The sequence below is a fragment of the Odontesthes bonariensis genome, chromosome 24 (assembly GCF_027942865.1).
Source record: "Odontesthes bonariensis isolate fOdoBon6 chromosome 24, fOdoBon6.hap1, whole genome shotgun sequence".
NCBI lineage: Eukaryota > Metazoa > Chordata > Actinopteri > Atheriniformes > Atherinopsidae > Odontesthes > Odontesthes bonariensis.
In genome coordinates, this window is record NC_134529.1 from 15,820,270 (window position 1) to 15,844,935 (window position 24,666).

General features: G+C 40.4%; 1 protein-coding gene across 11 annotated transcripts in view; it reads right to left on the reverse strand.

Annotated features, from left to right (window-relative positions):
- The window catches only part of eya4 (EYA transcriptional coactivator and phosphatase 4), a 50,149-nt gene that overhangs the window by 17,232 nt on the left and 8,251 nt on the right, over positions 1 to 24,666 (reverse strand). For 6 of the 11 annotated variants that reach the window (XR_012768795.1, XM_075458538.1, XM_075458537.1 and 3 more), the window contains 3 exons: positions 7,352 to 7,401; positions 5,164 to 5,285; positions 424 to 507 (listed from right to left, as the gene is read on the reverse strand). Coding sequence is in view for 8 of the 11 variants with exons in the window: in XM_075458538.1 (XP_075314653.1) it covers positions 424 to 507; positions 5,164 to 5,285; positions 7,352 to 7,401 (256 nt within the window). In the remaining 3 variants the exon portion in view is untranslated. Of the gene's footprint in view, positions 1 to 409; positions 508 to 5,163; positions 5,286 to 7,351; positions 7,402 to 10,412; positions 10,785 to 16,617; positions 16,637 to 24,666 lie in introns of those variants that run through there. The other 5 variants (XM_075458546.1, XM_075458540.1, XM_075458539.1 and 2 more) reach the window with 5 other exon arrangements.

The following is a 24,666-nucleotide window of genomic DNA, read 5'->3' on the forward strand; positions in this document are numbered from 1 at the left end:
GATCACAGTCCACGTGGTTTAAATTTTACTGAGCACCATGACCTTCATGTTTAGTCCTCCATGACTCTTTCCATGTTATTTCAAGGAAATGTTTAAAAACCATAAAATGTGATGATTAAGTCTAAAAACAATGAAATGATGCAAAGTAAACATCTGACACATTTCCCTTAATATTTTCTGACTACACCAGCAAATTAATCAAATTTATGACTTTGGCAGGTGGGAACCCTGGAAATCCACACACATTGTAATAAATTCACAATGGGAAGTGAAAAGTAGAGCACACTGCACAGCAAATGAGAACAAATCAGAGCAATTCTGGCAGAAAATAATCAGCATCAACTACACAAAGCCATCGCCTTTGCACTCAGTGTAATTCCACATGACTTCTAGTCTTAGGTTCACACACATGCACCTCTGTACCATAGTCCTTGGAACCCGAGGCAGGGGGTGGGCTGCTGCAGCCCAACAGCCAATCAGCCGTGTTTAGAACGGTCATGCTTTCACCTATAGGGGTGTAAGGTGGGAAGGAGGTGAGGATGTGATGTACTGAGTACCAGATGCAGGTCTCAGGTAGACTATACAGGATATGATAACATAGTCAACTAAACATTTATATGATAAAGTATATATGTAAAGAAGTCATTTGACATAGTTGGGGGCAATTTTTTCCCCACTTTCACGCTTGAAGCTTTTCCTGCCAGAGTATTTAGAGAAGGGCAGTCACGATACAAGAATTTCAAAATGACAATTTAAGAGGCATAAATAGCTTTTAGTAAATAGGGCTCAAGACTAACTCTTCTCCCAAGCGGCACTGGTAATCCTAACTGCAAATGGGAGCAGCAGCACAAAAAAAGAGCACTCCTTAAAGGTGCTCTTTGTAGAAAAAAAAAATCAGCTACAGCTATAAACAGAATTGCAAAAAAGCAATACCTATGACGTTTTATAAATAAAATAAATGCCTATGTAGCCTACTGAGATATAGAATCGAGAAAACATTACAGGTGGGCCAAACTTTTCCATAATACCACGTTGTGCCACTAGAGGAGACATGAGTCTCGTCTGCTCTGAAGCAAAAGTTAATGAACACATAGCACAAGAATAACGGAAGCCCCTGCCAAGTGAACATTACCCCCTGGTGGATTCTAAATTGACTTCCGGTGTGATGGCTGTTTCCAAAGGATACATTTCTGTCCCAGTACAAAAAATAGGGCTGCAAAATTGTTCTCAGCTACAAACACTAAGGTACAGATATTTAGCGATTTTCAGCGCACAGTTGTTGTACTCTACGAGGGTATAGGTGGAGAATAATATTAGGTACCTTTTTGGGACTATAGTAAACTATAGTTTGTGCTCAACACATACAATATTCATCATATTCAAGTAATAGGTGTCCTGTTCTGTTGCAGTGTACCCTCACTAATGCCAAAGCTTCCATGATGTATGATTTGATCACTTTGTGACACCTAATATTTGTGGATGTCATCACTCTTGGCAATTTAGTTTTAGCATCTACCAAGTCTTCTCATCTCCTCTCGAGTGATGATTGGTATTTGGTATCGGGTCTTTAGGTTTGTTGAGGAGGAAACTTTAGATGTCTGAATCTGTATTTTCAAGACTGTCATTGGTATGTTGTAGTTACATTATGGAAATATCTAGCCTTGGTGCTAACTGCTCATTTCACTCGTAACATAACTTATTCCTCACAAAAATATGGACATGTTAACAAACAAGGTTAAGAACTTGATTCTATTCAAAGATCTCGTGAATGGAAACATGTTTCCTGGTGAGCTTCAGTGGTGCCGATAGGTCGAATTTGTCATCTTGGGCACAACCAAGCTAGCTATCTCCCTGTTTAGTCCAGCTCCAGTGTGTTTGCTAAACTAAGCAAACGTATCTTTGGCTACGATTCAAAATTTTTTTTAATCACTTAGGGTCAGTGGAAAAAAAGCTGTAAAAACCACACTTAACATTAATATTTTCTCTATCTTATACATTCTTCTTTTTATTTAACCAATGAGGAAGTATATCTCATGATTAAGCAGCTCACGCTTTGTCAACGCTTACTGTCACTAACCTAATCTGCCTGCTGTTTGGTGTGCGGGTAAAACTGTAAAGTTTTAAAATGCAACTGCCTTAACAGCCAGTTATTTGATTATTTTTATTCAGTGCAAATTAATTTAATTTATATTTTCATACCATTGAATTATGACTAACGGTAAAATAAACATTACAGGATGACATTTTTAAAAACATCTGCATGCCTGTTGACTGCTTTGACTCCTACATACTGCTTTTAGCTTATTTTTCTCTGAACATGATTAAAACTCATCAACAGCATGATGTGAGAACTCCACTTAATTCAGAACAACTTCATTAATCCCCACGGGGAGCAATACAACCCACTGGACAAGCTGTAATGAAGACAAATGAGTTGCTATGGAGATAGCCCATGGGCCTGAGTGTTGGCTGATGTCAGGTGAGGGGAATGTTGGGTATGTAGTTTGTTTTGGCTGCATGTGTAGTCCTGACTCTGTCTGCTTAAACCATTAACTGTGAGCTCATCAAAAGTGATTTAATGCGCTCTAATAAGGTCTGAATTAGTTTTTAGTCCACTCTGAGCATGGCTATTTCTGTGACCACAGGTCTGTTGACACATCAAGATGACTAAAATGCAACATCTCACTTTTTCCATTATATTCTATTTAAAGTGCTTTCCACTGCCTGTTAAATCTGCAATAGATCAAAGGATTGTCCTCAACAAAAGCACGACGCAGCTCTTTTACATCTAACTGCCCTGTCGAAAATACTTCCAAGGCAACGGAGAATGAGAAAGAGGAGGATGAAGGACGACAGATGGAAAGAAAAGAAAATAGGAGGGATCGAGAAACAGACAGCCAGAGGGTAAAGAAAAAGGGTGAAAAAGAAAGTGGGACAAGGAACGAAGAAGAGAGAGCTCGCTGGTGTTGACATCGAAGAGAGCAGTGATGCTTTAATGCTCTTGTAGAGGAAATAGTTTCCAGTGGGAATTTTGGGCTTGCATTCAAATACATACACACACACACACACAACCACAATTTGCCAAGTGGTTAGCGGAGGAGAGCTGAAGTGCTTTACCGTGTGTTTACACACATTCACTATTGGTTTTCTCATGGCAGCGTGGATGTGTGTGTGTCTGTCTGTGTGTGCATTTGCATGTACGTGTCTAGCTTTGTCTTTTTAAAGTCCTCAAAAAGTATTCATCTCCACATGTTGAAAGTCTCCTAGACTGATGATTTTGCAATAGATTTTTTATTACATTATACTCATCAAATGCTTTTGCCCAAAGCAAGTTTCAATATGTGCTTTCAACCTCCGCTGGAGTTTAGCTGTTCACTGGACGTGCTCAGACTTTTATTACATTTACATTTTCGAAATGAGTTTAAGAAGATATAAAGAGGTTTTGGACTGCAGCTGCTAACTGTGGTTTTCTCATCCTGCTGCAAAATGTGGTACATGGCTCACACAATAACTTAATTTCAGATGAAAACATGATTTATCTAAGTGGCACTTATATGAAAAATGTACAACAGTTTGGCCATGGCTAGGGTAAAATACATTCTTTTTACAACATGACCGTGACCCTTCATGGGCACCATTCTTGCAGTTCCCATACAGTTGCACTAACAATCACCAGAGGTTGCACGATCTTTGAATGTAATAGATAGTTTTGGCCTGCATGAATAAAACACCGTATGTGGCACGAAAGACGTGAGGCGTTTGTCACAAACACATTCTATTTACAAATTAAATGTTTGCAAAAATTTCATGAATCATGAATTTGCACCACCAAACAAAAGTTTCTTACAAGCAACCTAACATACTTTCATCCACAAAGATCCTGCATATCAGATACTGACAACTAAGCAATGCAAACAAATAATAATGACATGTTTCTGTCATCGAGGGAGATATATGTGAATGTTCTCACTCAGGAGCTCATAGTTAATAGCTGATAATAATAATAATAAAAGTCCACAAATGAAGAAATCAGTTATTTACCCTGTAAAGCAGTAATTTCCAACCTGGGGTCCTTGCCCAAACGTAAGGGGGGCACTAAAGTTCACAGGCCCTCTACTTGACAGAGGTCATAAAAATTTGGTTCTAACGTTTACAAAATCCCAACACATTTAGCAGATTATCAAACGTCTGTATAAGGATTAAACACTGCTGTCAAACACTGTTAGTGTTTTACGGAATTGTAGAAAAAATGAAGGAATTCTTGAATGAGTGCATCTCCAACCCCCTACAAACAGATGACTGATGCGTTTTCGGTTAAAACAGCATACCTCGCGGCCTCGTTCACTCTCTACAGATGAGATCAGCAAGCTTATGAAGAGTCCTCAATCACACAACATGCTGTGCAGATGGCCTTAATGTTTAAACTAGAGTGCATTGTTGGAAACATTTCAAATGTGTAGCCAGAATAATTTCCTGTGCAGATGAAACATTCAGGTAGCCCTTTGTGTGTCTTCATGCACTGAGGTGTGCACAGATTTACTTGGCATGTGAACATGCAGTGGGAGGAAGCTAAGTCTTGTTTAACCCGTGTTGCTGTGTAGTTATCAAAGGAATTATGAGGGTTGGACCTCTACATTTTCAGCCTTTTTATAGATGCGGGGATAAGTGTGGGGTCCTCTTGGATAAAAAGGTTGGGAACCACTGTCAAAGCACGTTAATCTAGATATTCATTCACTTATCGTTGATCACTCTTTGAACTATTATTCTTATACACTATGTCTTTGGTTACTTTTGGAGAGCTAGCCATTTTCTACCATTTCCAGAGTTTGCGCTAAGATTACATCATAGCATATTCAGATTCATCATACACACATGAAGCTGGCATCAATCTTCTCATTTAATTTCTGTCAAACAATGGATTACGTGCACCTCTGTTCCTTTCAAGTGGCGTACCAACAATTTTTAGGATGTAGTTGAACCACACATCTGTCTTTCTAATTAGTTGAAGACTCTCATCACTGAATGTGTTGATCATTAGAATAAGCCTCCTAAATAAATAAATAATCAGATATATTATTACAATAAAGGTACGTTGACAACTAATTATAACCGCACAGTCACAGCTGCCCATTTTCAACAAACAAACATATTGTGAACTCTCACCTCCAGTTCCATTGGTGGTAATGGAGGGGCTGCCGAGGTTGTTCTTGTCCAGCTTGGAGCCTGTTGAATCTCCGCCTCCGACACGGTTATGAGGACTGGCTAGGTCCTGCATTTCCATAGACCTAGTGGTGGGGAGATGAGGGGGAGAGAATAAGACGAACTGCAATTTTTGAATGAATAGTAGATCAACAGCAATATGCTCTCGCCTCTCGCCGCTGGGGACCTACCCTCTCCATATATTATGTTAGATTCCCACTGAGCACATTAGGTGACATACTGTATGCGCACGTAGGAATCACACACAGTCATAAACTTCATGCTGCTCAGCACCAGTTAGCTTACATGAGCATGTGTTCAGAGGCGCTGTACACTGTCTGTGGGCCTGCTGGATCTTTTATGGAGTGGTTTGTGTGCGTATGAGAATGTGTGTATACACTTCTGGGATCCAATACAAACCTCCAGCCTGCCAGCATGCTTTAGTTTTACAATGTGTTCCACATGCATGACTAGGATGAACCAGCACACAAGGTGGTAACGGCAAAGTGAGCGCGCGTGTGTGTGTGTGTGTGCGTGTGTGCGTGTGAGTATGGATGGTTGGAGGTGAAAGTAAGTTAGACCCAGATTAAAGATGGGTATTTATGGCAGAGCTATAGTCTGCCCTCCATATATCAGACCACAATGTATATTTAGATTTCAAGTACTCGTTGCCATGGCAACGTATGCTCACTCTAAGGTTGATAACACCTCACTGAAAGGTACAGGTGTTTTCAGTAAATTTTAATGCATGTGCACTGTAAGAAAACAAAGATAAAACACTCGTTTATGACTCGTCATCACTGTTGCCACAAAGCCACACTTTGGCTTCTCTTTGCTGGTAGACATAGTTTAATGTTGAGTCAGTCTGTGTGTGGACAGTACTTCTTATGAACAAGTGTGCGTGTGTGTGTGTGTGTGTGTGAGAGAGAGAGAGGGAGCCCTGACTCATGCTGCCCGCAAGTTCGGTCACACTTGTGCTTTTGTGAGACATCAAAGCGAGAAATGACAGAGATGGAAGGAGAATTAAACAAATGCGGGCTGCTGTGTGAGACTGTGTGGCGGTCTGGACGCAGGCCATCTCAATGCCATGGGCAGATAGCATCACCACACATGACTGCAACTCACAGACAGATTGACAGATATAAACATATATAGCTCCTAGCAGATCAGGAGGACCTGGCTAAACGGTGCAAAAAGGAGAATGTGCAAAAGATAAACACCCCAAAATCAACTCCCTTTTTCTCCTCATAGCTAAAGCTTTTATTCTGCTCTCCTGTACATTTTGGAATGAAAAACTTCTGATCACTGTCCAAGCCCAAAATTCAAATTGACGACTAAACTATATTGACTAGTCATAGCGAAACCTAAAAACTTTCACAGATTTTGTTACTTTCTCTCTCGCTCAGAAGGCCTCATCCATCCTTTTCTTTTGTCGCTCAACAGCAGGAAATGATTCTGTCTCCCCTCCTTGCCTCTTTCCCCCCTGCTCGGTTTCATTCCTCTCAAGAGGTGATGGCAGGAGTTGGTGTTTCATAAGCTATTTTCTGGTCTTTGCATTATGTCTGGTCGTTGAAAAAAAAAAAAAAAAAAAAAAAAACGTACATACACACTAACATGTACAATGAGCTGAGTTAAATAAATAGATTAAAGTCCTGTGACAAAATATTGTTTTCATTTTGGATTTTAACTATTTTTCTTTGCATTTAATTCTTTATTTCACTGTATAATAAAGCCTCGCATGACCAAGGGTGACATTTTTAAATTTTTCCTTTTATAAAATAAAGTTGAACAATAGAATATTTAGCATTTATCATTTTTGCTTAAAAATGACAACAAAAATAAATTTTTCTGGCGCTTGTCTGACCAACAGTTTCAGTTCAAACTGTGTGTACAGCATGTTCTGTTTGCTTGTCCATTCAATTAAATCAGTATATGTTTTCCTCTGTGGGTGTGTGTGTATTTGGTTTTTCGGACAGTGAGGTCTTGGGGGGGGGGGTACTACTGACCTCATCGCAGCTCCCAACTGAAGTGAAACCTCACCTCTCTACACCATGACCAGAGAGCTAAAGCACACAAATGAATGCACACGCACGCAAACACGCACACTTCTAAAAAAAGAAAATGAAATAAAAACAGACACACATGAGCATACCTGGCGTCTGAAGGGTCTGGAACATGAGATTCACTGTGTGATTTCTTCACCTGCAGAGAGACCATAGGAGAGTAAGTTACTTAACACACACACACACACACACACAACCACCCACGTTGCATTTTACAGATTTATTTAATAATAAGTAGTGTTAAGTGTGTCATAAACGAGCCCCATAAACTCGTGTTAATAAGCCATACACATTATAGTAGTATCGAGAACTGTTGTCGCCAACAACAGTGTAAGAATGTGGAACATTTTTGATTTTGAAATACCCAAAAAGCAAAAGCAGGAATTTGTAACAAGCTTGAATTTTCTTATTTCAAAATGTTAAGGAAATGCAGAACTTCGAATAAATCACGAGCTGTCCGTAGCTGTACTGGCCGCTGTGACAGACATGCTAACTGGCGTCTAAGTGACAGATATTAACTTTCCCTTGTACTCTCGTGACCCTGCTCCATCCTGAGCTCAATTGCTGTTCTCAACCCTTAAAGAGTTGAAAGGTCCTGGCGGGGTCACGTTAGGTCACAACAGAGCCCACTCTTCACTGTTAAAGATGTCACTGCAGAAACTAAACGCAGCCTTGACTTTGGGATGGGGGGGGTAAGCAAGTCATTTGGTTGTGTCAATCATTCTGCAGGTACTTTTTATTTGAAAAAAACAACAAAAAAAACACAGAGAAAACACACTTCGGACTCACTGCCTTTCCACTGCAGCGTGCAGTCCCTGCACACAGGCTGGATTTATGGGTGTTACTGTGTGTTAGGCTATGCAGAAGTAGGCAGCAGACCAGTGGTTCTCTATTAAAATTCCTCCCTCTTATTTGGAACAGGAACTAATTAGAACAGTAAATGCAGGGCGGAGCGAGGCCCAATACGTACCAGCTGCCCTCTAATCACTGTGTCAACACACTGTCGAGGTGTAGGGCACGCACGCGGTGCCAAACACACACACACTCGGACATGGAAATGGATATACAAGTCACACACACCAGCCAAAATCACCCAGGCAGCGTATATCCAGGTCATTTGCACATTATCGCAATCATAGGTAAGTATACAGAGAAAGTGCCTGACTAAGCAGACGCTAAACTCAAGGTATGTGGAAACTAGGACATTTCTGTGAGTGTGTCTGTATGTGTGCGTGAGGGACGCAGTTTTGGTGTTATGGTTCTGATTAGACGATCCTGCTGAGAGCGAATAAGAAGCAGCACTTAGCCGTTCGAGACAGAGTTCAAAGGTCAGCCGGTCTCCTTGTATGGATCACTTTACACACAGGCACACACACGCACACACACACACACACACACACACACACGCACACACACACACACACACAAGCCAATTTCATGTCACGTTTCATGCTTTACTGAAATTTAACAAGGCTGTCAGTCACAACATTAACGGCATGGCCGTGAGAAACGGCAATCCACATGTAACACACATGCAGGACCTCGGCGTGCACACGCACTAATTCACACATGTACACACACATGGTAATACGTAAGCTCGGCTAGGTCTCTGTCTCAACACGATCTGTGAAAGCACAAGTGCACGCGGGCTTTGATCCCGAAGCTTTTATCATTGTGCCTCATCCACACACGCTTTCCTTCAATGTCTGAGTCCCTCACCTCTCTCAACATGCCGGCCCTTTTTGTCTTCCTCTATCCTCACTTTATTCATATTCAACACAACTGCACACAGTCATTTCATATGACATGGTCATTTAGAACTGGTTGGACATTAAATATCTTACTTTTATTTATTTATTTTTTCAGTTTTTGTGAATCACTTAACTTATTTACCCAACGAAAGCGATAAAAACCTGTAGAAAAACAATAAAAGTGGCTTCGTAAAAGTGCTGCCCGAGTCCTGTATCCAGACGCTTGGTGTCATTCTTCCCTTTTGTACAACTTGCATTAGAATCGACCAAATTTAATTTCTACCAACGAAACAAAGCACCTCTGAGCGTACTCTTAGGTGGCCGCAGTGTCTGAATAAACCAATTGTGTCATCTGAGCCACTTTAATAGGTGACCTTTGACCCGGGTGGCCGGTTGACCAATTTTGAAAACTACCAGGCCGGCACAAGGACTCCCCGAGGGAAACATACGGGAACCACTGGTAATCAGCACTAACTAAGATTTATTTGTGGGAGTGATACACCAATAATTTTGCGTTGTTATACTTACTAAAGGCTGTAATTAATAAAATCGTGCCTAGTTTCACTATAAAAGTGCGAGTCCCATCAAGTCCCATTTTTTTCACAATCGAGAATAAAAGATACACAATAAGGTTTCAGTTGTGTGAGACAAACTGCGGCCTGCGCAGGACGAGAAAAGGGGGTGCAAGAAGAGGAGAGAAATAAGCGCTACGTGTTTGTGGTAATGACCCAGCCCATCAGCAGTGGGACATCTGATACGATGCATTGGGTTGCACACATCGGCACACGCATCAGTAAAACAGTTCTTATAGTTCACTGTGAAGAACATTTTCATTTACAACCAAAATATATTTAACAAAAAAAAAAAAAAAAGCTTTTAAGATCCCCTCCGCCTTCAAAAAGTTAATTGTTAATTTATCAAATCTGTCCATGTTAATTACAAGATCTTAATTTTATTTTCATTGTGGAAAAAATGACTTGACAAAAATCATACTCCTTATAATGCTACATTAAGCTTCAAAACAAAGTAGAAAATATAAGAATATCTCATTAAGATAATTTTAAATTATTGTAAAAAAAAAAAAAAAACAAGACATCTCAAATAAAAAAGATAAAAGATAAAAAAAGACGGTCAAGATAAAAAAAAATATTATTTTATTGAATGTAAAGCTGTAAAATGTCATTTTAGTGTAAACGCAACAACGGTGCTGTCCCGTTAACCTACTAACCATTTGGGTGGTCTGAATTTTGCACCTATCTAAAATAGGATTCTTTTACATCCAACATTTTTCACTAATGTTCAGAATGAAATTTTTTACTTTCATACTTCAAAAAAGACTACAGTTGCTTGCTTTAGTTTAGCATAAAATACGCACATTTCCTCACAGACTCGTTCTTACCTCGGAGTGTAATCAGGTCAGTTAGCAGTCTTATACTTCCACAAAGCATAACAGAGCGCCACAATCCACCAGTTCCTCTTCAGACGCAGACTTGCTGCTCTCTCACACACAAACAGAAACACACACGCTTGTCGAACGCCGCTCTTCTCTGTCTACCTGCCCTCTCACTTTGTATTCCAGGTGTCACAGGCTTTTCTTGTTCTGCTCAGGAAACGAAAATGCATTCTTATTCTCTTTCTCTTTGAGCCTCTTTCTCTTGCCCTGCACAAACTTGCAGTCGCTAGAAAAAAGGAGACACTGCATGTAAACTACGTTTTTCTCCTCCACTCTGCCTCTGAGGTCAATCCATGCTCAGCTTCTGTCTTCCCCGACTCCAGTAATGGGGAACATTTCGCTCGTCCCGTTTCCCTCCTCCTCTGCCTCCACCCCCTCTTTTTCTCTTCTCCTCCTCCTCTCTTTCTCAGCTGTCACTCATTACAGACTCACTCAAGCTTGCATCTGAAGCCTAAGAACTTTGTCATAGATGCTTTTTTTTCTTTGTACTTCCTTTTTCCAATACATAGACAAATAAACTTAATTCTCCTTCTAGATTGTAAACAAGTTCATAATGATGGCTTTCGTTAATGCAAACGTGGTGTGGATGTAGGTCAGAGTCTTACTGTGCAGTAGAAAGTAGAAGCTAGACCATAAACTTCACACCATGGAATTGCCCCCCCTCCACACACACTGACACACCCTCCCCCATCTCAACCACACTGCACAAGGGCTCACATCTACACCTGGGCACACGCGCACACACTTTCAATCTACTTTCAGTGTTAAATGGAACCACACGGCTGTACATGTGTGTCGCATGTGAAGTGTAGCCGAGCTGGATGGATGGCTGGGAGTGTTGTATCAACTAGGTGAACACACACTCTCCAAATCTCCCAACTGCCTTGGTCTGAAGATGGCACTCTTTCACTTTGGTCATCAAGGTATTGTCAAGGGGAGCACACACATTTGTACACACAACAGGAGACAGGAGTCAACAAGTGATGGCACACCCATGAACATCCCCTAACCATGAATTTTTTTTAATTTTTCATTAAAATTATTTATTTTATTTTATATTTATTTTATTTTATTCTATTCTATTTACTTGTTTTTACTTACTTTAATTGTTTACGTATCTTTTACTGTATGCTGCTGCAACACAACAATTTCCCAAATTGGGATGAATAAAGTACTTATCTATCTATCTATCTATCTATCTATCTATCTATCTATCTATCTATCTATCTATCTATCTATCTATCTATCTATCTATCTAAAATGCCACTACAGTAATAGCATTTCAAAGGGGAAAGTTCTCCCATATTACAAAATGCTACCAAAGATACATTTCTCATTCATCTATAGTAGCACATAGATAAATGATAAATAAGTTTCCGTGAGGGCGTGAAAATGCTTTAATTGTAAATATTCAAAGTTGAAAGACTTCAAAATAAGATTGCAATTACGATCCTGTTTCTAAAATAGTCTTCTAAGATTTGCAAATCAATAAAAAATAGCATTGTCTACTGAACATAGTATAAAGAGAACGTATCACATCTTGGAACTGTAGAAACGTGGCCACAAACAAATAGAAAAGTCTACATTTGGCTGAAAAAAAGCACGAGGTTGAACATCCCCTAACTGTCAAGGTTTACACGCAACAAATAAGGTCGGGTATAGATGGTCTCTCAGATGCATTGATGAGAAGGAGCTTACTGGTCTATGAAAATCTGTGTGGGCAAATAGTTAAACAATTTAAGAGTGAAGTTTCTCAACAAATATTTGTGGAATCGGGTCATCATTATCAATGCTAAATGGTGTTGTGAAGAGATTCAGTGAGTCTGTAGAAATCCCTACAATGAACAAGGACTGAACAGCCATAACCAATTTCACAGTAGAGCGCACAAGACTCTTTATTAAAAGACTCAGAATTTGTACCATCACTACTTATTCCATGATGCATAGGATCAATGTCCACCCACCTTTTTGCTACACGATGACATTCAATTGCCATGCCTTGATAGGTGACAACACACTGTTTCAAACTATTGATTGTGAGGGGAGAAGTGGTGGATAATGGCATTAGGTCCCTGCCTCTCCAAAGAAACCATCTCAAAACAACATCTTCAACTGTTCTTTCATTTTTCCGCTTCACTCTCACTTGTGAATGGGGGTTAGGGTTAGGAATCGACACTTTATTTGACACCGACACTGAAGTGGCCCTTCCGCATTTTTGACATGTGACCAAATGTATGACACGTTTTGTTGTGAGACTCTGCTAATAGCCATCACCTTTTGGGGCTCTGTGATATTGCTTTCAAATAACATGATATTCTGTGGTGGAAATCCCTGCATGGGCTTAGAAACACTTCTAAAAATTAGTGAAGACCATTCATCATTAAACCCATAAATGCAAGTGAAATCTAAATATATAGAAATGTGGGTATAAACTCTGGGCCTAAGTGAATATAAGATGGATTGAGTCAAAGTAGAAATCTCATGTGGTTTGACTACCACAGTTAGAGTTAACATTTCTTTCAGAGGTCACGGTCACAGCATTTTCCGGGCTAAAGAGGAGAGGGACCATCCAACTTATTGTCAGTTCACAGTTCAAAAGCCAGCATCTGTTTTGGCATCAGTGCTTATGTGAAAATTGCACATCTGACACTTGTTGATACTGAATGTTACAAACATCAAAAGAGTGCTGGCACTAATCTGGCCTTCTTGCAGTCCAGACCTGCTAACCATGTAAAACATTTATGATTGTCGGGCAACTGAAAGCAAGAGTGGGAAATCATTTTATCTATTTTTTTTTAAATAGTCTAAATTAACATATTATTAAAAAAAAAACATCCTTGATATGTTTTTCCTTGGACTGTTTTCAAACCTTGGGTTGAAATTATGTGCATATCACTGCATTCAGTTTATAATCACTAACTGGTAAAAGGTTGTACTGGAAGACAGTAGAAAAACATGGCATCCCCAACATTAGAATAATGAAAATCTGACTCCTTATACATTTGAATGCAACATATATGAGGTTTGCCTGTAAATTCTACTGTAGCCATATCCTAATTACTACTAATTTGGTTACCATTGTGCTCTTAGTGAAGGGACAATTGACTTTTTGTCAACTGAGGAAATCAGTATGGTCAAATGAAAATATAAGTCAGGATGCAAAACCTAATGCATCTCTTTCTTATGACAGTTTTGCATCTTCCCATTATTAGTACAACACACTAAGTATATAGTATAGGGTTAAATATCAGTGCCATCGAACATTGTCCAAATGTGGAGCCCTTGAATTGCACCACCCCTAAATACTGCTATAATGGAGATTTTTAAACTGGATGAACAGAGTCCATTACAACGTGCACTGCAGTTTTAATGTTACTGTACGTGCACAAGGAGACAGATAATAGCTGAGAAGGGGAACCAAATGTGCACAGGCCTAGAGACCAATTTGGAACAGGGCCACTGTCTCTAGCTAAGCACCAGCCACCTTTAGCTTGGTCACCACAGAGACAACATGCGGCCCTATCCCACAGCATTAATTGCCCTAACCCCAATAAACACCTTGATTGATAGACTGTCTGTGGACCTGCGCACATGTATCAGGGCAAATGTCTGTTGAGAGTGTGTTATTCGTGGATGCCGGTATGCATTTGTGTGTGTCTGTGTGTATACTGGACGTTTGAGAGTCTATGTGGAGGACTAGCTGTCAGAACAGATTAGGGTGCTGCTGAAGTGCTTGACAACTCAAGCACTTTATTATTAGCCAGGCAAGACCCCATCAGGAGGGGGTCGTCCAAAAACATCCCCGACGAAATATTTTCACAGCAAGTGGAGAGGGGAGCAGGGAAGGTGTCCCCAAACATGCCTGATGAAATACACAGCTCAAAAAACAACAACAACAGAGCAGTCAACCGAGGGAAGGAACAGTGTAGCATACTTGTACAGCTAAATAACAGGGCTGGGCTTTGGTTTTTGTTGACTTTGGAAGGGTTTTGAAAGAGTCTGACAGGACTGAGGTGTCTCACTCCTTTTAAAAGCCCCTTGAGAATTACTTTGCTCTTCAAGTGGAACGACAGCAGTTTATCTTCACCTCAGACAATCAGACAGATGGAGACAGACCCTCCTCCTTGTTATCTCTTTCATTCAGTTGTTTTAAGAGAGGCATTTCTTATTAATATTCTAGATACTGTTTATCTTTTAATTGCTCATTTACAAATGTGTAAATGCATTTATCATAACTCTTTAAAATATAGGTCAACTTTTTTTGTTAAGTCTGACTTTGAAGAAAAGTTTGGAATTTTTGGAAATATGCTCATTTGCTTTCTTAATGAGACTTAAAAGATAGGATAACTGTGATAATAATACTAACATCTGTTCAATAAATAAGAAGCTGGTGAACCTGGCACTGTTTCAAATTTAAGATAATTCACATGCAATAACTCCTAAACCTTATAAATCAGTGCATAATACCGTATGATCTCAAACACATAGTCTAATCACAAAAACAGCAGTTTTCTATTGTCTGCTGTCTTTGAGCTCAGCGAAATGGATATAGGTTCATGGCGTGCAAATCATAGACTGGATGTACTATAGCCACGGGCTCTCACAAGTGAAACCAGTGCCGAAGCAACTTAAGGTGAATTGACTGAGGTGACTCGACTGGTTCTGTATCACAGATTGTATCGAAGTCTATGAAAATCCACCTTCTCATGTCATTCATCAAGTTCAACCGAAATACTTTCTGAGCACACTGATGTTTTCAGTTGCTTTATTTAGGTGTTCTTCAAAACAGCATCATGTTCTTTTCTTAAACACATGGTCCCATGTAGAGTGAAACGTGTGATAAAGCAATATCTCTCTCGGATGGACCTACTTTACTAATAACATCTTAAGCCCTGTCAATCACTGCAGCCTCGTGTGCTCCTATTAGAGTCATAGGTAATTTGAATAATAAATGGATCCAGAGTTTGTGGTCGTAAATGAAGCTTTGTCACACCTTTTGTCACATGAATAAATAGAAATAATAGAAATCATGATAGGCTGCATGGTGGTGTGGTGGTTAGCACCAACCCTCACAGCAAGAGGGTTCCCGGTTCGATTCCCGACTGGGGCCTTTCTGTGTGGAGTTTGCGTGAGTGCGGATTGAGTGTGTCTCGTGGTTGTGTGTCTCGTTCGTCTCTATGTGGCAATGTGATGAACTGTCAACTTGTACTCGTGTACCCCACCTCTCGCCCAATGACAGCTGGGATAGGCTCCAGGCTCCAGCTTTTCATCACTTGCATGGCCTGAAAAATTTTTTTTTGTGCCCAAAAAAATTTAATGTATATAAATCTCATCAGTTTTAGGCCAAGGTCAATGCGACGCAACCAGGACACATCAGATGAATATCAGCCACTGCCATTGGTTGATTTTATCCTATTTGGCTATAGTGCCGAGTGCAGTCAAAAAGCTCAATGTCGGTCGATGCAAACGGTTGATATATCGGCTGATATAGCCATGTAACCCTAAATGTAACCTCTGTTGTACACTGTTCTGTTGTTCAATTACAGGCAGTATACTGCGTGCCCTATGTGTGCAGGTGATTTTAGACACAGAAAGTGAAATACTTTACCAACCAAGCTAGCCAGGTAGCACTAGCGTTAGATGATAAGAGGTTAACTCTTCCTTCTTGTCCAAATACAGTCACGTCCAGTTTGAACAAAGCAAGATAGAATGTGTGAAAATAAAAAACTTGTGGCTTCAAAACAGTAGCCCCCAAACAAATGAGGGTATGTCAGTGTAACTGTGTGTGTAGTGTCATTTTTTACAGCTAAACTGCTGTATTTAAACTGTTCTGTTAATGTTACTGATAATCAATAACTAAAAGAAACAAACAAAAAACCCACCAAAGACTGTAGCTGTGTCAGCTTCCTAGCATACAGCAAACAGGATTCATTGAGTGTTGCACACACGCACAAACATGGCATACACACATACACCTGTGCAACGTGGTCATAATCCAGCCATACCTGTGTCGGCCGGTGTGTCGACCGCAAAACACACTCCTGAAGGATGTTACTCACCACACAAGCTCTATCTCAATCCACGCACACACACACACACACACACACACACACACACACACACACACACACACAAAGTCTCACTCTTTTACCTGTCCCCTGCTCAAAGCTCTCTGCTGTCCCCATTTGTATGAGTGGTTATCGCTGTGGTAACTCTATCCCCTTCCTTTCATGTAAAATACATTGTGCCGAGCCTCCTCCCTCTAACCCTCCCTCCTCCACTCCTTCTACACCCACCCAGTTCCCCCAGCCTGGGAGGTGTAAATCTATCCCTCTCTTTATACCTCCAAAAATGCCCCCTTTTTCAGGTGTAGTAGGAAGCTATGAAAGAAAAAAAGAAGTCAGGGAGTGAAAGAAAAGAACAGGGTGAGTCTGTGGAGCAGGGAAAAGGAGGAGGAGGCGTTCAGGTGAAGTAGGGACTCTCCAAACACAACTCTCTCTTTCTGTGCCTCTCTGCCCAGGTGTATCTCTCTTTGCCTGCCGATGCTTTTCAAAGTTTTGCCAAGAACTGCAGACAGAAACAGGATTCAAATCACACAGCTTACCAACCCAAAAATACAAGTTTTTGTGAGGTCTCTTATCTAAAGCTGCAAACTGGTTCATTGGTACATTAAAAAATCGGCGTCTTTAACAAAACCTGTGAGGTCAATCAAAAGCCTATGTATAGGACAGGTTCAATGCATTTCACCATACAAACTGGAATTCTATAAATATAACTTGGGCTAAAATGGTAATTGACAATTAATCAATCAATGAGTCGATCAACAGAACCAGGCAGGAAACATAGTCAAATGCAAATTACATAAAACAATAAGCTGGGAGCACAATGTCTTTTCTAGGCCCCGCTCTTTTCAGCTGCTCCTACAAAAAACTGAACCTTTGGAAAAAGAAACCTAAATCATAATCCCTTTGTTATGATCCCATTTTTACCAGCTACATAACAGTATTCTCAGTATGATACTAAAGACTGCTTTGGCTGGAAAAAAAACAGTAAGATATGATGGCCTGAAGATAATATCAGGCTATTAAAGGCTATGTTTGCGTTTTAAGATTTTCTTGAGTAATTTTACAGCTAAGATTGATGTGGTGATGTGTGAAATGTTTGGGGTGAGGGTTAGGGTTTGGGCAGGCTTTGTGTGATATCAATGCACCATTTATAGATAGAAGGCTGGTGTTTGCAGGTTACGGTTGAGCCATTTCCCCATCTATCTCTTGCAAGCTTAATACCAAGCTTACGGGAAGAAGTTCCACTTTCTTATTTTACAATTTGATTTATTTAATTATCTTTTTTTTTTTAAATCAGTATCTATCTGTGTATTCATGAACACACAAAGCTGCACAGGTTGTCAGTGCTCATTATTAATTCATCCCAAAGATTATCTTATTTAGTCAACTTGTAGTGAATTCTCATGTTTGTGGAGGAAGACCAGTAGAGGAGAACACACTACTCCTCATCCCACTCACTGCACTGGTGGTCTTCATATCTGCTGTTTAAATTGGCTCCTCATTGTCTCAGGGAGTGAGGGGATCACAGACACGATTTAATGCAGCTTTACTCAATGGAGACAAATGAAAAGTCATTGATGGATGTGTGTCAGTGTGTGTGTGCGTGTATGCACTGGTTCTGCTTTGTTAATTGTGCATTTGGCCTCGACTGCCCCTGCTCAGCTAATCTGATGAGGGTGATTAAAAAAACAACTGAGCGAAACTTAAACCAGTCCATGGCTGACCAGACAGACGCACACACACAGACACAGACACACGTTCACCCAGTCTGGTCATAACTCTAATCAGTGACAGAGACATTCTTCAGAATGAACATCTCGATATTAATTTCATACAAGCACAATATCCACATGGTCAGACACTGAGACAGACAGGTACAGTCTGCTTTATTGCCTATTCTACTCGGAATGGGACCATAATTTACAAAAATGAACCTCATTCTGTCACAAAGAGGACCTGAAACTAGCGACTGAGACCATAAAATCATGAGGGAAATGTTTGCTAAGAAAGAGGGAAAGAGGGTCATTTTCCAGTGGACTTCTTAAGTTTTCTCCCCATGTATGACAGGCTTAATCTCTCCATAGCTAAGGGACTCACGAAAGGGTGCTGCACAGAAACTAGTGAAAGGTTTCATTTGTTGAGGAAAATCAAAAGGCAATTACTGCAAGAGTTTTTTCAATCATACATTTTAGATGACTCAAAAGAAATGGCAGGAGAAGAGAAAAAGAAAATCTAATTGCTTATTTTATTTTCCTGATTACAAACTAACTAAACGTTGGCTGAATGTTGGTTCTTTCCGGTAATCAGCTGAGGTTCATCTTGTACAAGCACTTGAATCTTGTCAGTTGCCCTTCGCACTGTTGGGAAACCAAACGTGACGCTATCTCCCTTTGTTGTTCATATGGGAACTTCAAAACCGTGTCAGCAGACAGGCACGTCAGACCGAGTCTTGGATGCCACGCACCGTTGGCTTGTGGACATGAAATTGGTTGCCAATAACTGAGTGACAAGATGTTGCAACATAAAAATGTAGAGCGATCATTAATTGTGAAGTGGCTAAAAGACCGCAGCTGTGGAAAGTAGAGTTTAAAAGATTGGACACGTAATAAACACGTGTTTCAAATCTATAATGCTAAATCAATTACTCTCGTTAGGTGCATCCAATAGGTTTCTCCCTGTCAAACAACACTCCTCTTCTGTTGTGTTCATTTCTTTTACATGTCGGCGCCTTACTGTTTGCTGTTAAACTGTTAACCTCATCTGAAGGGATCCCTCAAGTATAAAGTTAGAATAAGCAGAAATGACATGCTCATTGGGGCTGTTGCGTGCAATCATTTTTTTTTCTTATAAAAGAATCATTTACTCGTACTGTAAGGAAAAGCTTGACTTAATGTTCTTTCTGCAACCAGTTTTTGAGCTAGTTGCTGTTTAAAACAAAATAAAAGCAGGTTTAGGGCAATTTAATTGCTTTCTTGTAATCGGACTTGTAATCCAGTATATATGTATATATGTTTATATGTATATAATATGTTTTTTTTGTACAATTCTCTGCTTTAAACAGAATGTGAAAAGTATGTCAAGTCCATCCCTGCATCATCCCTCTACATCTATAGTAAAGGCAGAGGTAGTGGCAAACCCTCATTCAGACCATAGAGTCAACTTGACGCATAGGTGCAGTGCTAAAATATTTGGTCATGTGGAAAGAGGACAAAAGTCTACTTTATAAGACACAAGTATTTCCAAGTCTTATGGAATGATGCATTTCCTCTGATTACAAGCCAAGAAACCATTGGCTTTTGAGGGGATTTCTTTTTTATTGACCAATAAAAAAGTGCAGAAAAGCATTTTAAGTGGGTAAGTTTTTCAAAACTAAATCCACTCGTATGTATGAACTTAGAAAGTAGAAAGCTAACTGAGTAGAACAGAGAAGTAAGAACTACTTTTTGCTGCTGTGACGGACTTGAAGAAACACAATACCATCGTCGTGTAACAACCCCCCCCCCCCCCCGCCAAACTGACCGCAGCTACCTCACCCCCTGCTTGCTGCCTGAACCGCAGTCCTCCCTTTGACTCTACCACCCCATGAAGCCAATGAGCTCTGTGTGTCTGGAAAGACATCAGGTAGAACGGCAAAGAACTGTGAAGTATAAAAGTGTAAATCTATGTGTTAAAACTGAGAGTCCACCTCCACAAGAGGCCGGATATCCACAGTGGTCATAAGATGGAGTGTGTGTTTGTGAGCCTGTGTGTGTAAGTGCCCGTCTGTGGCAGCAGCAGCAGCATCAATAATTAAAGCTAATCTCATTAGGTCTCAGATCTCTTTCAGACGCTTTTAATTAAATGATGAATGGGCTCCCAGCTGCCTGTTAAATAATGCTGCTCATGACATCACACTGGGTGTGTGTGACAGGTACAACATAAGGTAGATGTCCTTAAAAAAGATACAAGGGGAGACATTCAGCAGAGTGAAAGGTATGGTCTCACACACACGCCATCTGCTCTTAGATTCAACATGCAGCGGATTATTAGAAGTTACTGCTGCCCTATGCACCGCAGAGTGGGAACAGGAGTTGAATGTCTCGAAAGTCACAATCTGTTCTGTCATACCAGGCCTTGAAACACTTCATATCATCTTCCTAATAAAATCACTCACAATACCATATGTCAGTGAAGAGGGAAGGCCGATTGAGGGAAAAGAGGAGGAACAGTAAGTGTGAAGAAAAGGAGGGATGAGCAGGGAGCCCAAAAATGGACAGTGAAGAAGTTTTTTGGATGTGAGAAAGACTAAGATAAAGGAAAATAGAGACGGTGAGACACAGAGACTACAGGCCAATGTAAACAATGAGAGCAACTGGTAAACCGGAGGACAAGTAGGTTGCCAAAGCACCTCAGGCTCCAGACAGCAGGAACACGGCTATGAGAACACCCATAATCCCTCCTGTTTCTCACCACCCCCCTCCCCCCTCCCTGCACCCCTCAACACCACCTCCCCAACATCGCTCTTGGGCTGGCTCTGTATCGGATTGCTGACTTCACAATAGGCTCTGAATCATCACTCTAGCCAGAGAGACACAGTGAGAGACGAGGAGGCGGGCAGGCCGGCGGGGAAAAGGAAGGTGGGACAGACAGACAAAAGGAATCAAGGACGCGACAGAATGTAAAAACAGGACAGATCCAGTCTAAACAAGGTCAGGTGGACACATATGCTTAATTTGGAAATCTTTCAACAATAAATTAAAAAAAAAACAAATGCCCTCCACACATCATAAAGCTCACAGCACACTATATATCACTATCACGGCATGGAAAAGTTTGGAAATCAATTTCCTGTGAGTAGTTTGAAGCTACCACAGCTTCAGCATTTTCTTTTCCTACTTTTTTTTTTTTTTTGTCCAAATGAGTTTTTTTCCATTCTTGTTTTTGTCTGTTTTTATCTGAGGTCATTCCACGGGCACAAAGCATGATTAATCCGCTCCCGTGCTTAACACTTGGAAAGGTGTTCTTTCCATCAATCTCTGCTCTATTTTTCCTCCAAACATGCTCACTGCACTCAAACGGTCCACAGCCCGCAGTACTTTTTCTAAGCGCTTTTGTATGTTTAGTTTAATCTTGTTTTTCTTTTACAATGACTCTTCCACTAAGGTTAAATTGTGCTGTTACCACAGATCTTGAAATTCCCATCTTGATCCAAAGCCACAATATGTTGCAATTTCACTGTAAATCTTCTGAAAATGTACTACTGCGAACAGTAGTAGGACAAAAATGCATCTTAAGTGACATCAAACGTGAAACTTTAAAGCATAAACTCTCAAGCAAGAGTTTGCAAGTTAAACTACTTTGTTCTTTACTTGTGGACAAGCTCACATGCAATACTACAGGATTTGTGGTCAGACTGGACAATCAGAATCAACCTTCCTGTGGATCTTTTGCAGTCAAACTGGTTTTCATTGGCCTTTCTAGCAAACTTTTCAGTAGTTCTCTGAAAAAAAAATTCAACTTGACCTCCATTGTTCCTGTCAACCGTCATTAGTTAGAACTGTTGCTGCTGATGCAATGTTTGGCGTCCTGGAAATTGGCTAACGTTATCTGAGAACGAGCTGTGTAAAGTGTAAAATGTCAAGTAAGAATAGATTTCAGTTTGGTCACCGTGTTAGTTTTCAGAAGGAACACCCCTTCAGGTGCAGTCCAATGCAGAACATACAACTCATGTAAGAAATCCTTAATAATACACATATTTCACTTCACTCTAATGTAGGAAGTCTCTCTAAACATTTATGAGAGCAAAACAGGGCCTGACCACACTAATGATAACGAGCTGCACTTATCTGAAGGTAAAAGATGGGAAAAATGCAAAACGATCGTGTCTTTGTAAAAGGAAAAAATACATTCATTGGTAATGGAAATAAACATTAACTGCAATAACATTTAAATCACAAAAGAGACCCCGGTCACACCCCATCTGGCCTCAGCACCCTCTGTGCTGCCTCTCTGATTCTGTGCTGCAGAGAGAGAAATCCAATCTCCCAGCAGAGCAGCAGAGGAAGTTCTCGCGGCAGGCAGGGCAGGCAGGCTCCCCCGTAACCAAAGCACAATTGTTGCAGTTTCATTTCCTTCCCAGCAAAATGAGGAAATATGCTCCTTTTTTTTTTAAGCAGTGGCAGATGAGTTTTTGCCAGCAGGCTGAGCCAAAGAAGTAGGCAATGTTCTCAAAGGATCTACCTGGAAGTTGCTGAGATCAAAGAATAAAAATGTTTAACAGATCCAATTGGGATTACTATCAAGTTGATTGACTTTTTATAAGTATCTTGTGTCTTCAACTATCAACTTCTTTCTAACAGTTTTTATTATGTTAAAATGCTCACTGGAGAAAAAAATGCAACATCTGGCAATAATGTGTTTTTCTTGAAAAGTCAGAGTAATCAATAAAGAGAGGAATCCTGGCAAGAAATACACTGCCTCGATTGACTTCCATTAAACAAGCATGGCTACAGTATGAGACAGTCTCCACTCAGATGACCTCAGCCATCCCACACCACAGAAAGTATATGTGTATAACAGAGATAGAAACACCTACACACGCATACTCTCACACACAGCAGACACTCAAACACACATATCATGCGGTTTCCTGTCTGGTGTGTTCCTCTAAAAAGCCCACAATGCTTGCTCGGAGTTTCTAGATGGATTCTCCAGTCTGTTTTGGGGATTTGACTCTGTCAGGCTGCTACTGGCTCAGAGGCCGCCCGTGACCCGATGACCTCACACCTTGCAATCTTTCTCTGGCTGGTCAGACTCTCACTCAGCTCTCATATGTGCATTATAAATGACCTGAACTAAAAAAAAAAGCTTTGGTGAAAGACAGATGTTTTGGTTGTTTCACGCATCTTAAATAAAACTAACGTCAAAACAAAGAGGCCATTTACGTTTTCTCTTTTCTTTTCTTTTTTTTTTAACATGAAAGTAGGTCTTTTACCTACAATGGGATCCTTTGTGATGACTGCACTCAGCTTCCAAAATTCAGTGAAGTTTAAAAATTCACTTTTTTTTTTTAAATGGCTTTTTGCCATCAGTCTGGACAGAACCAGTGGTGAGGTGATAGGAAATGAAGACAGAGGTACCAGAGGTAGGAGTCAAACCTGGGGCCGGATGATTCAGCCTCTGTGCATAGAGCATAACCGAATATGAAGTTACACAAAAAATTATCCCATAAATCTGCAAAATATTGCAGAATATGAGAAATACACTCTTTTTGTATTTTTTGCTGGGAAAATTGTACTAAATCTCAACAAAACGTCAAAACAAAGCTGCTTTCACGCATGAAATATACTCCATTTGCTTTAGTGAGTGGTATGGCTGGGGTACAACATGCTAGAAAAAGGACATGATGGAAAAAGAAACATATAGTAGACAACCAGTTTATAATTTTAGCTGAATTCTTCCTTCAATTAATTTATTCGACAATTTTAGCATTAACCCTTAACACTAACTGATTACTTGTCTGCATTGCATATGTTATAGTTATTCTGTGTGACACTGGGCTTTGACCTTTCAGTCCTGTTCAGCTGCCAAAGCTTTTCACTTGCCCACTCTTGTACTTATTGTTGTCCTAATGGTTAAATCGGAACCTGGCTGCGAATCAGCATTCCAAAAATGTGCTCGTTCACAGTATGATTATCAATGTTTGACATTGGGAAAAAAATAATTCAATAGAATAAGCATTTCTTGCACAGTTTGAAGAGAAGTCTCGCGGTGGCACTCAGCTGTCAACTAAACATAAATCTTACAAGAATTACTGACACTGAGCTGAAACTGAAGTGCACTTTGGTGCCACAGTTAGGATGCCAACCCACTAGCAGGATGCCAGGGGGTTGATGTTACACTCCACACCTCTGTGATCCCTCCACATGGCTTGTTGCTGGGCAGATTTTGAAATGACCATGTATGACGCCAGTGCAATCTTAGCTATCAGGGTAGGGCAGTACTCGTATTAAGCTACTGCTGCTGCACGTAAGTTTGTGTGAATGTGTCTGTATGGGCTTGTAGGGGTGAAAGAGGGGTGCAACCCGACCCCTTTCCTCTTCTTACTCGGTCTCTGTCTGTCTTTCCGTCTTTCTGTCTCTCTCTCTCACACACAC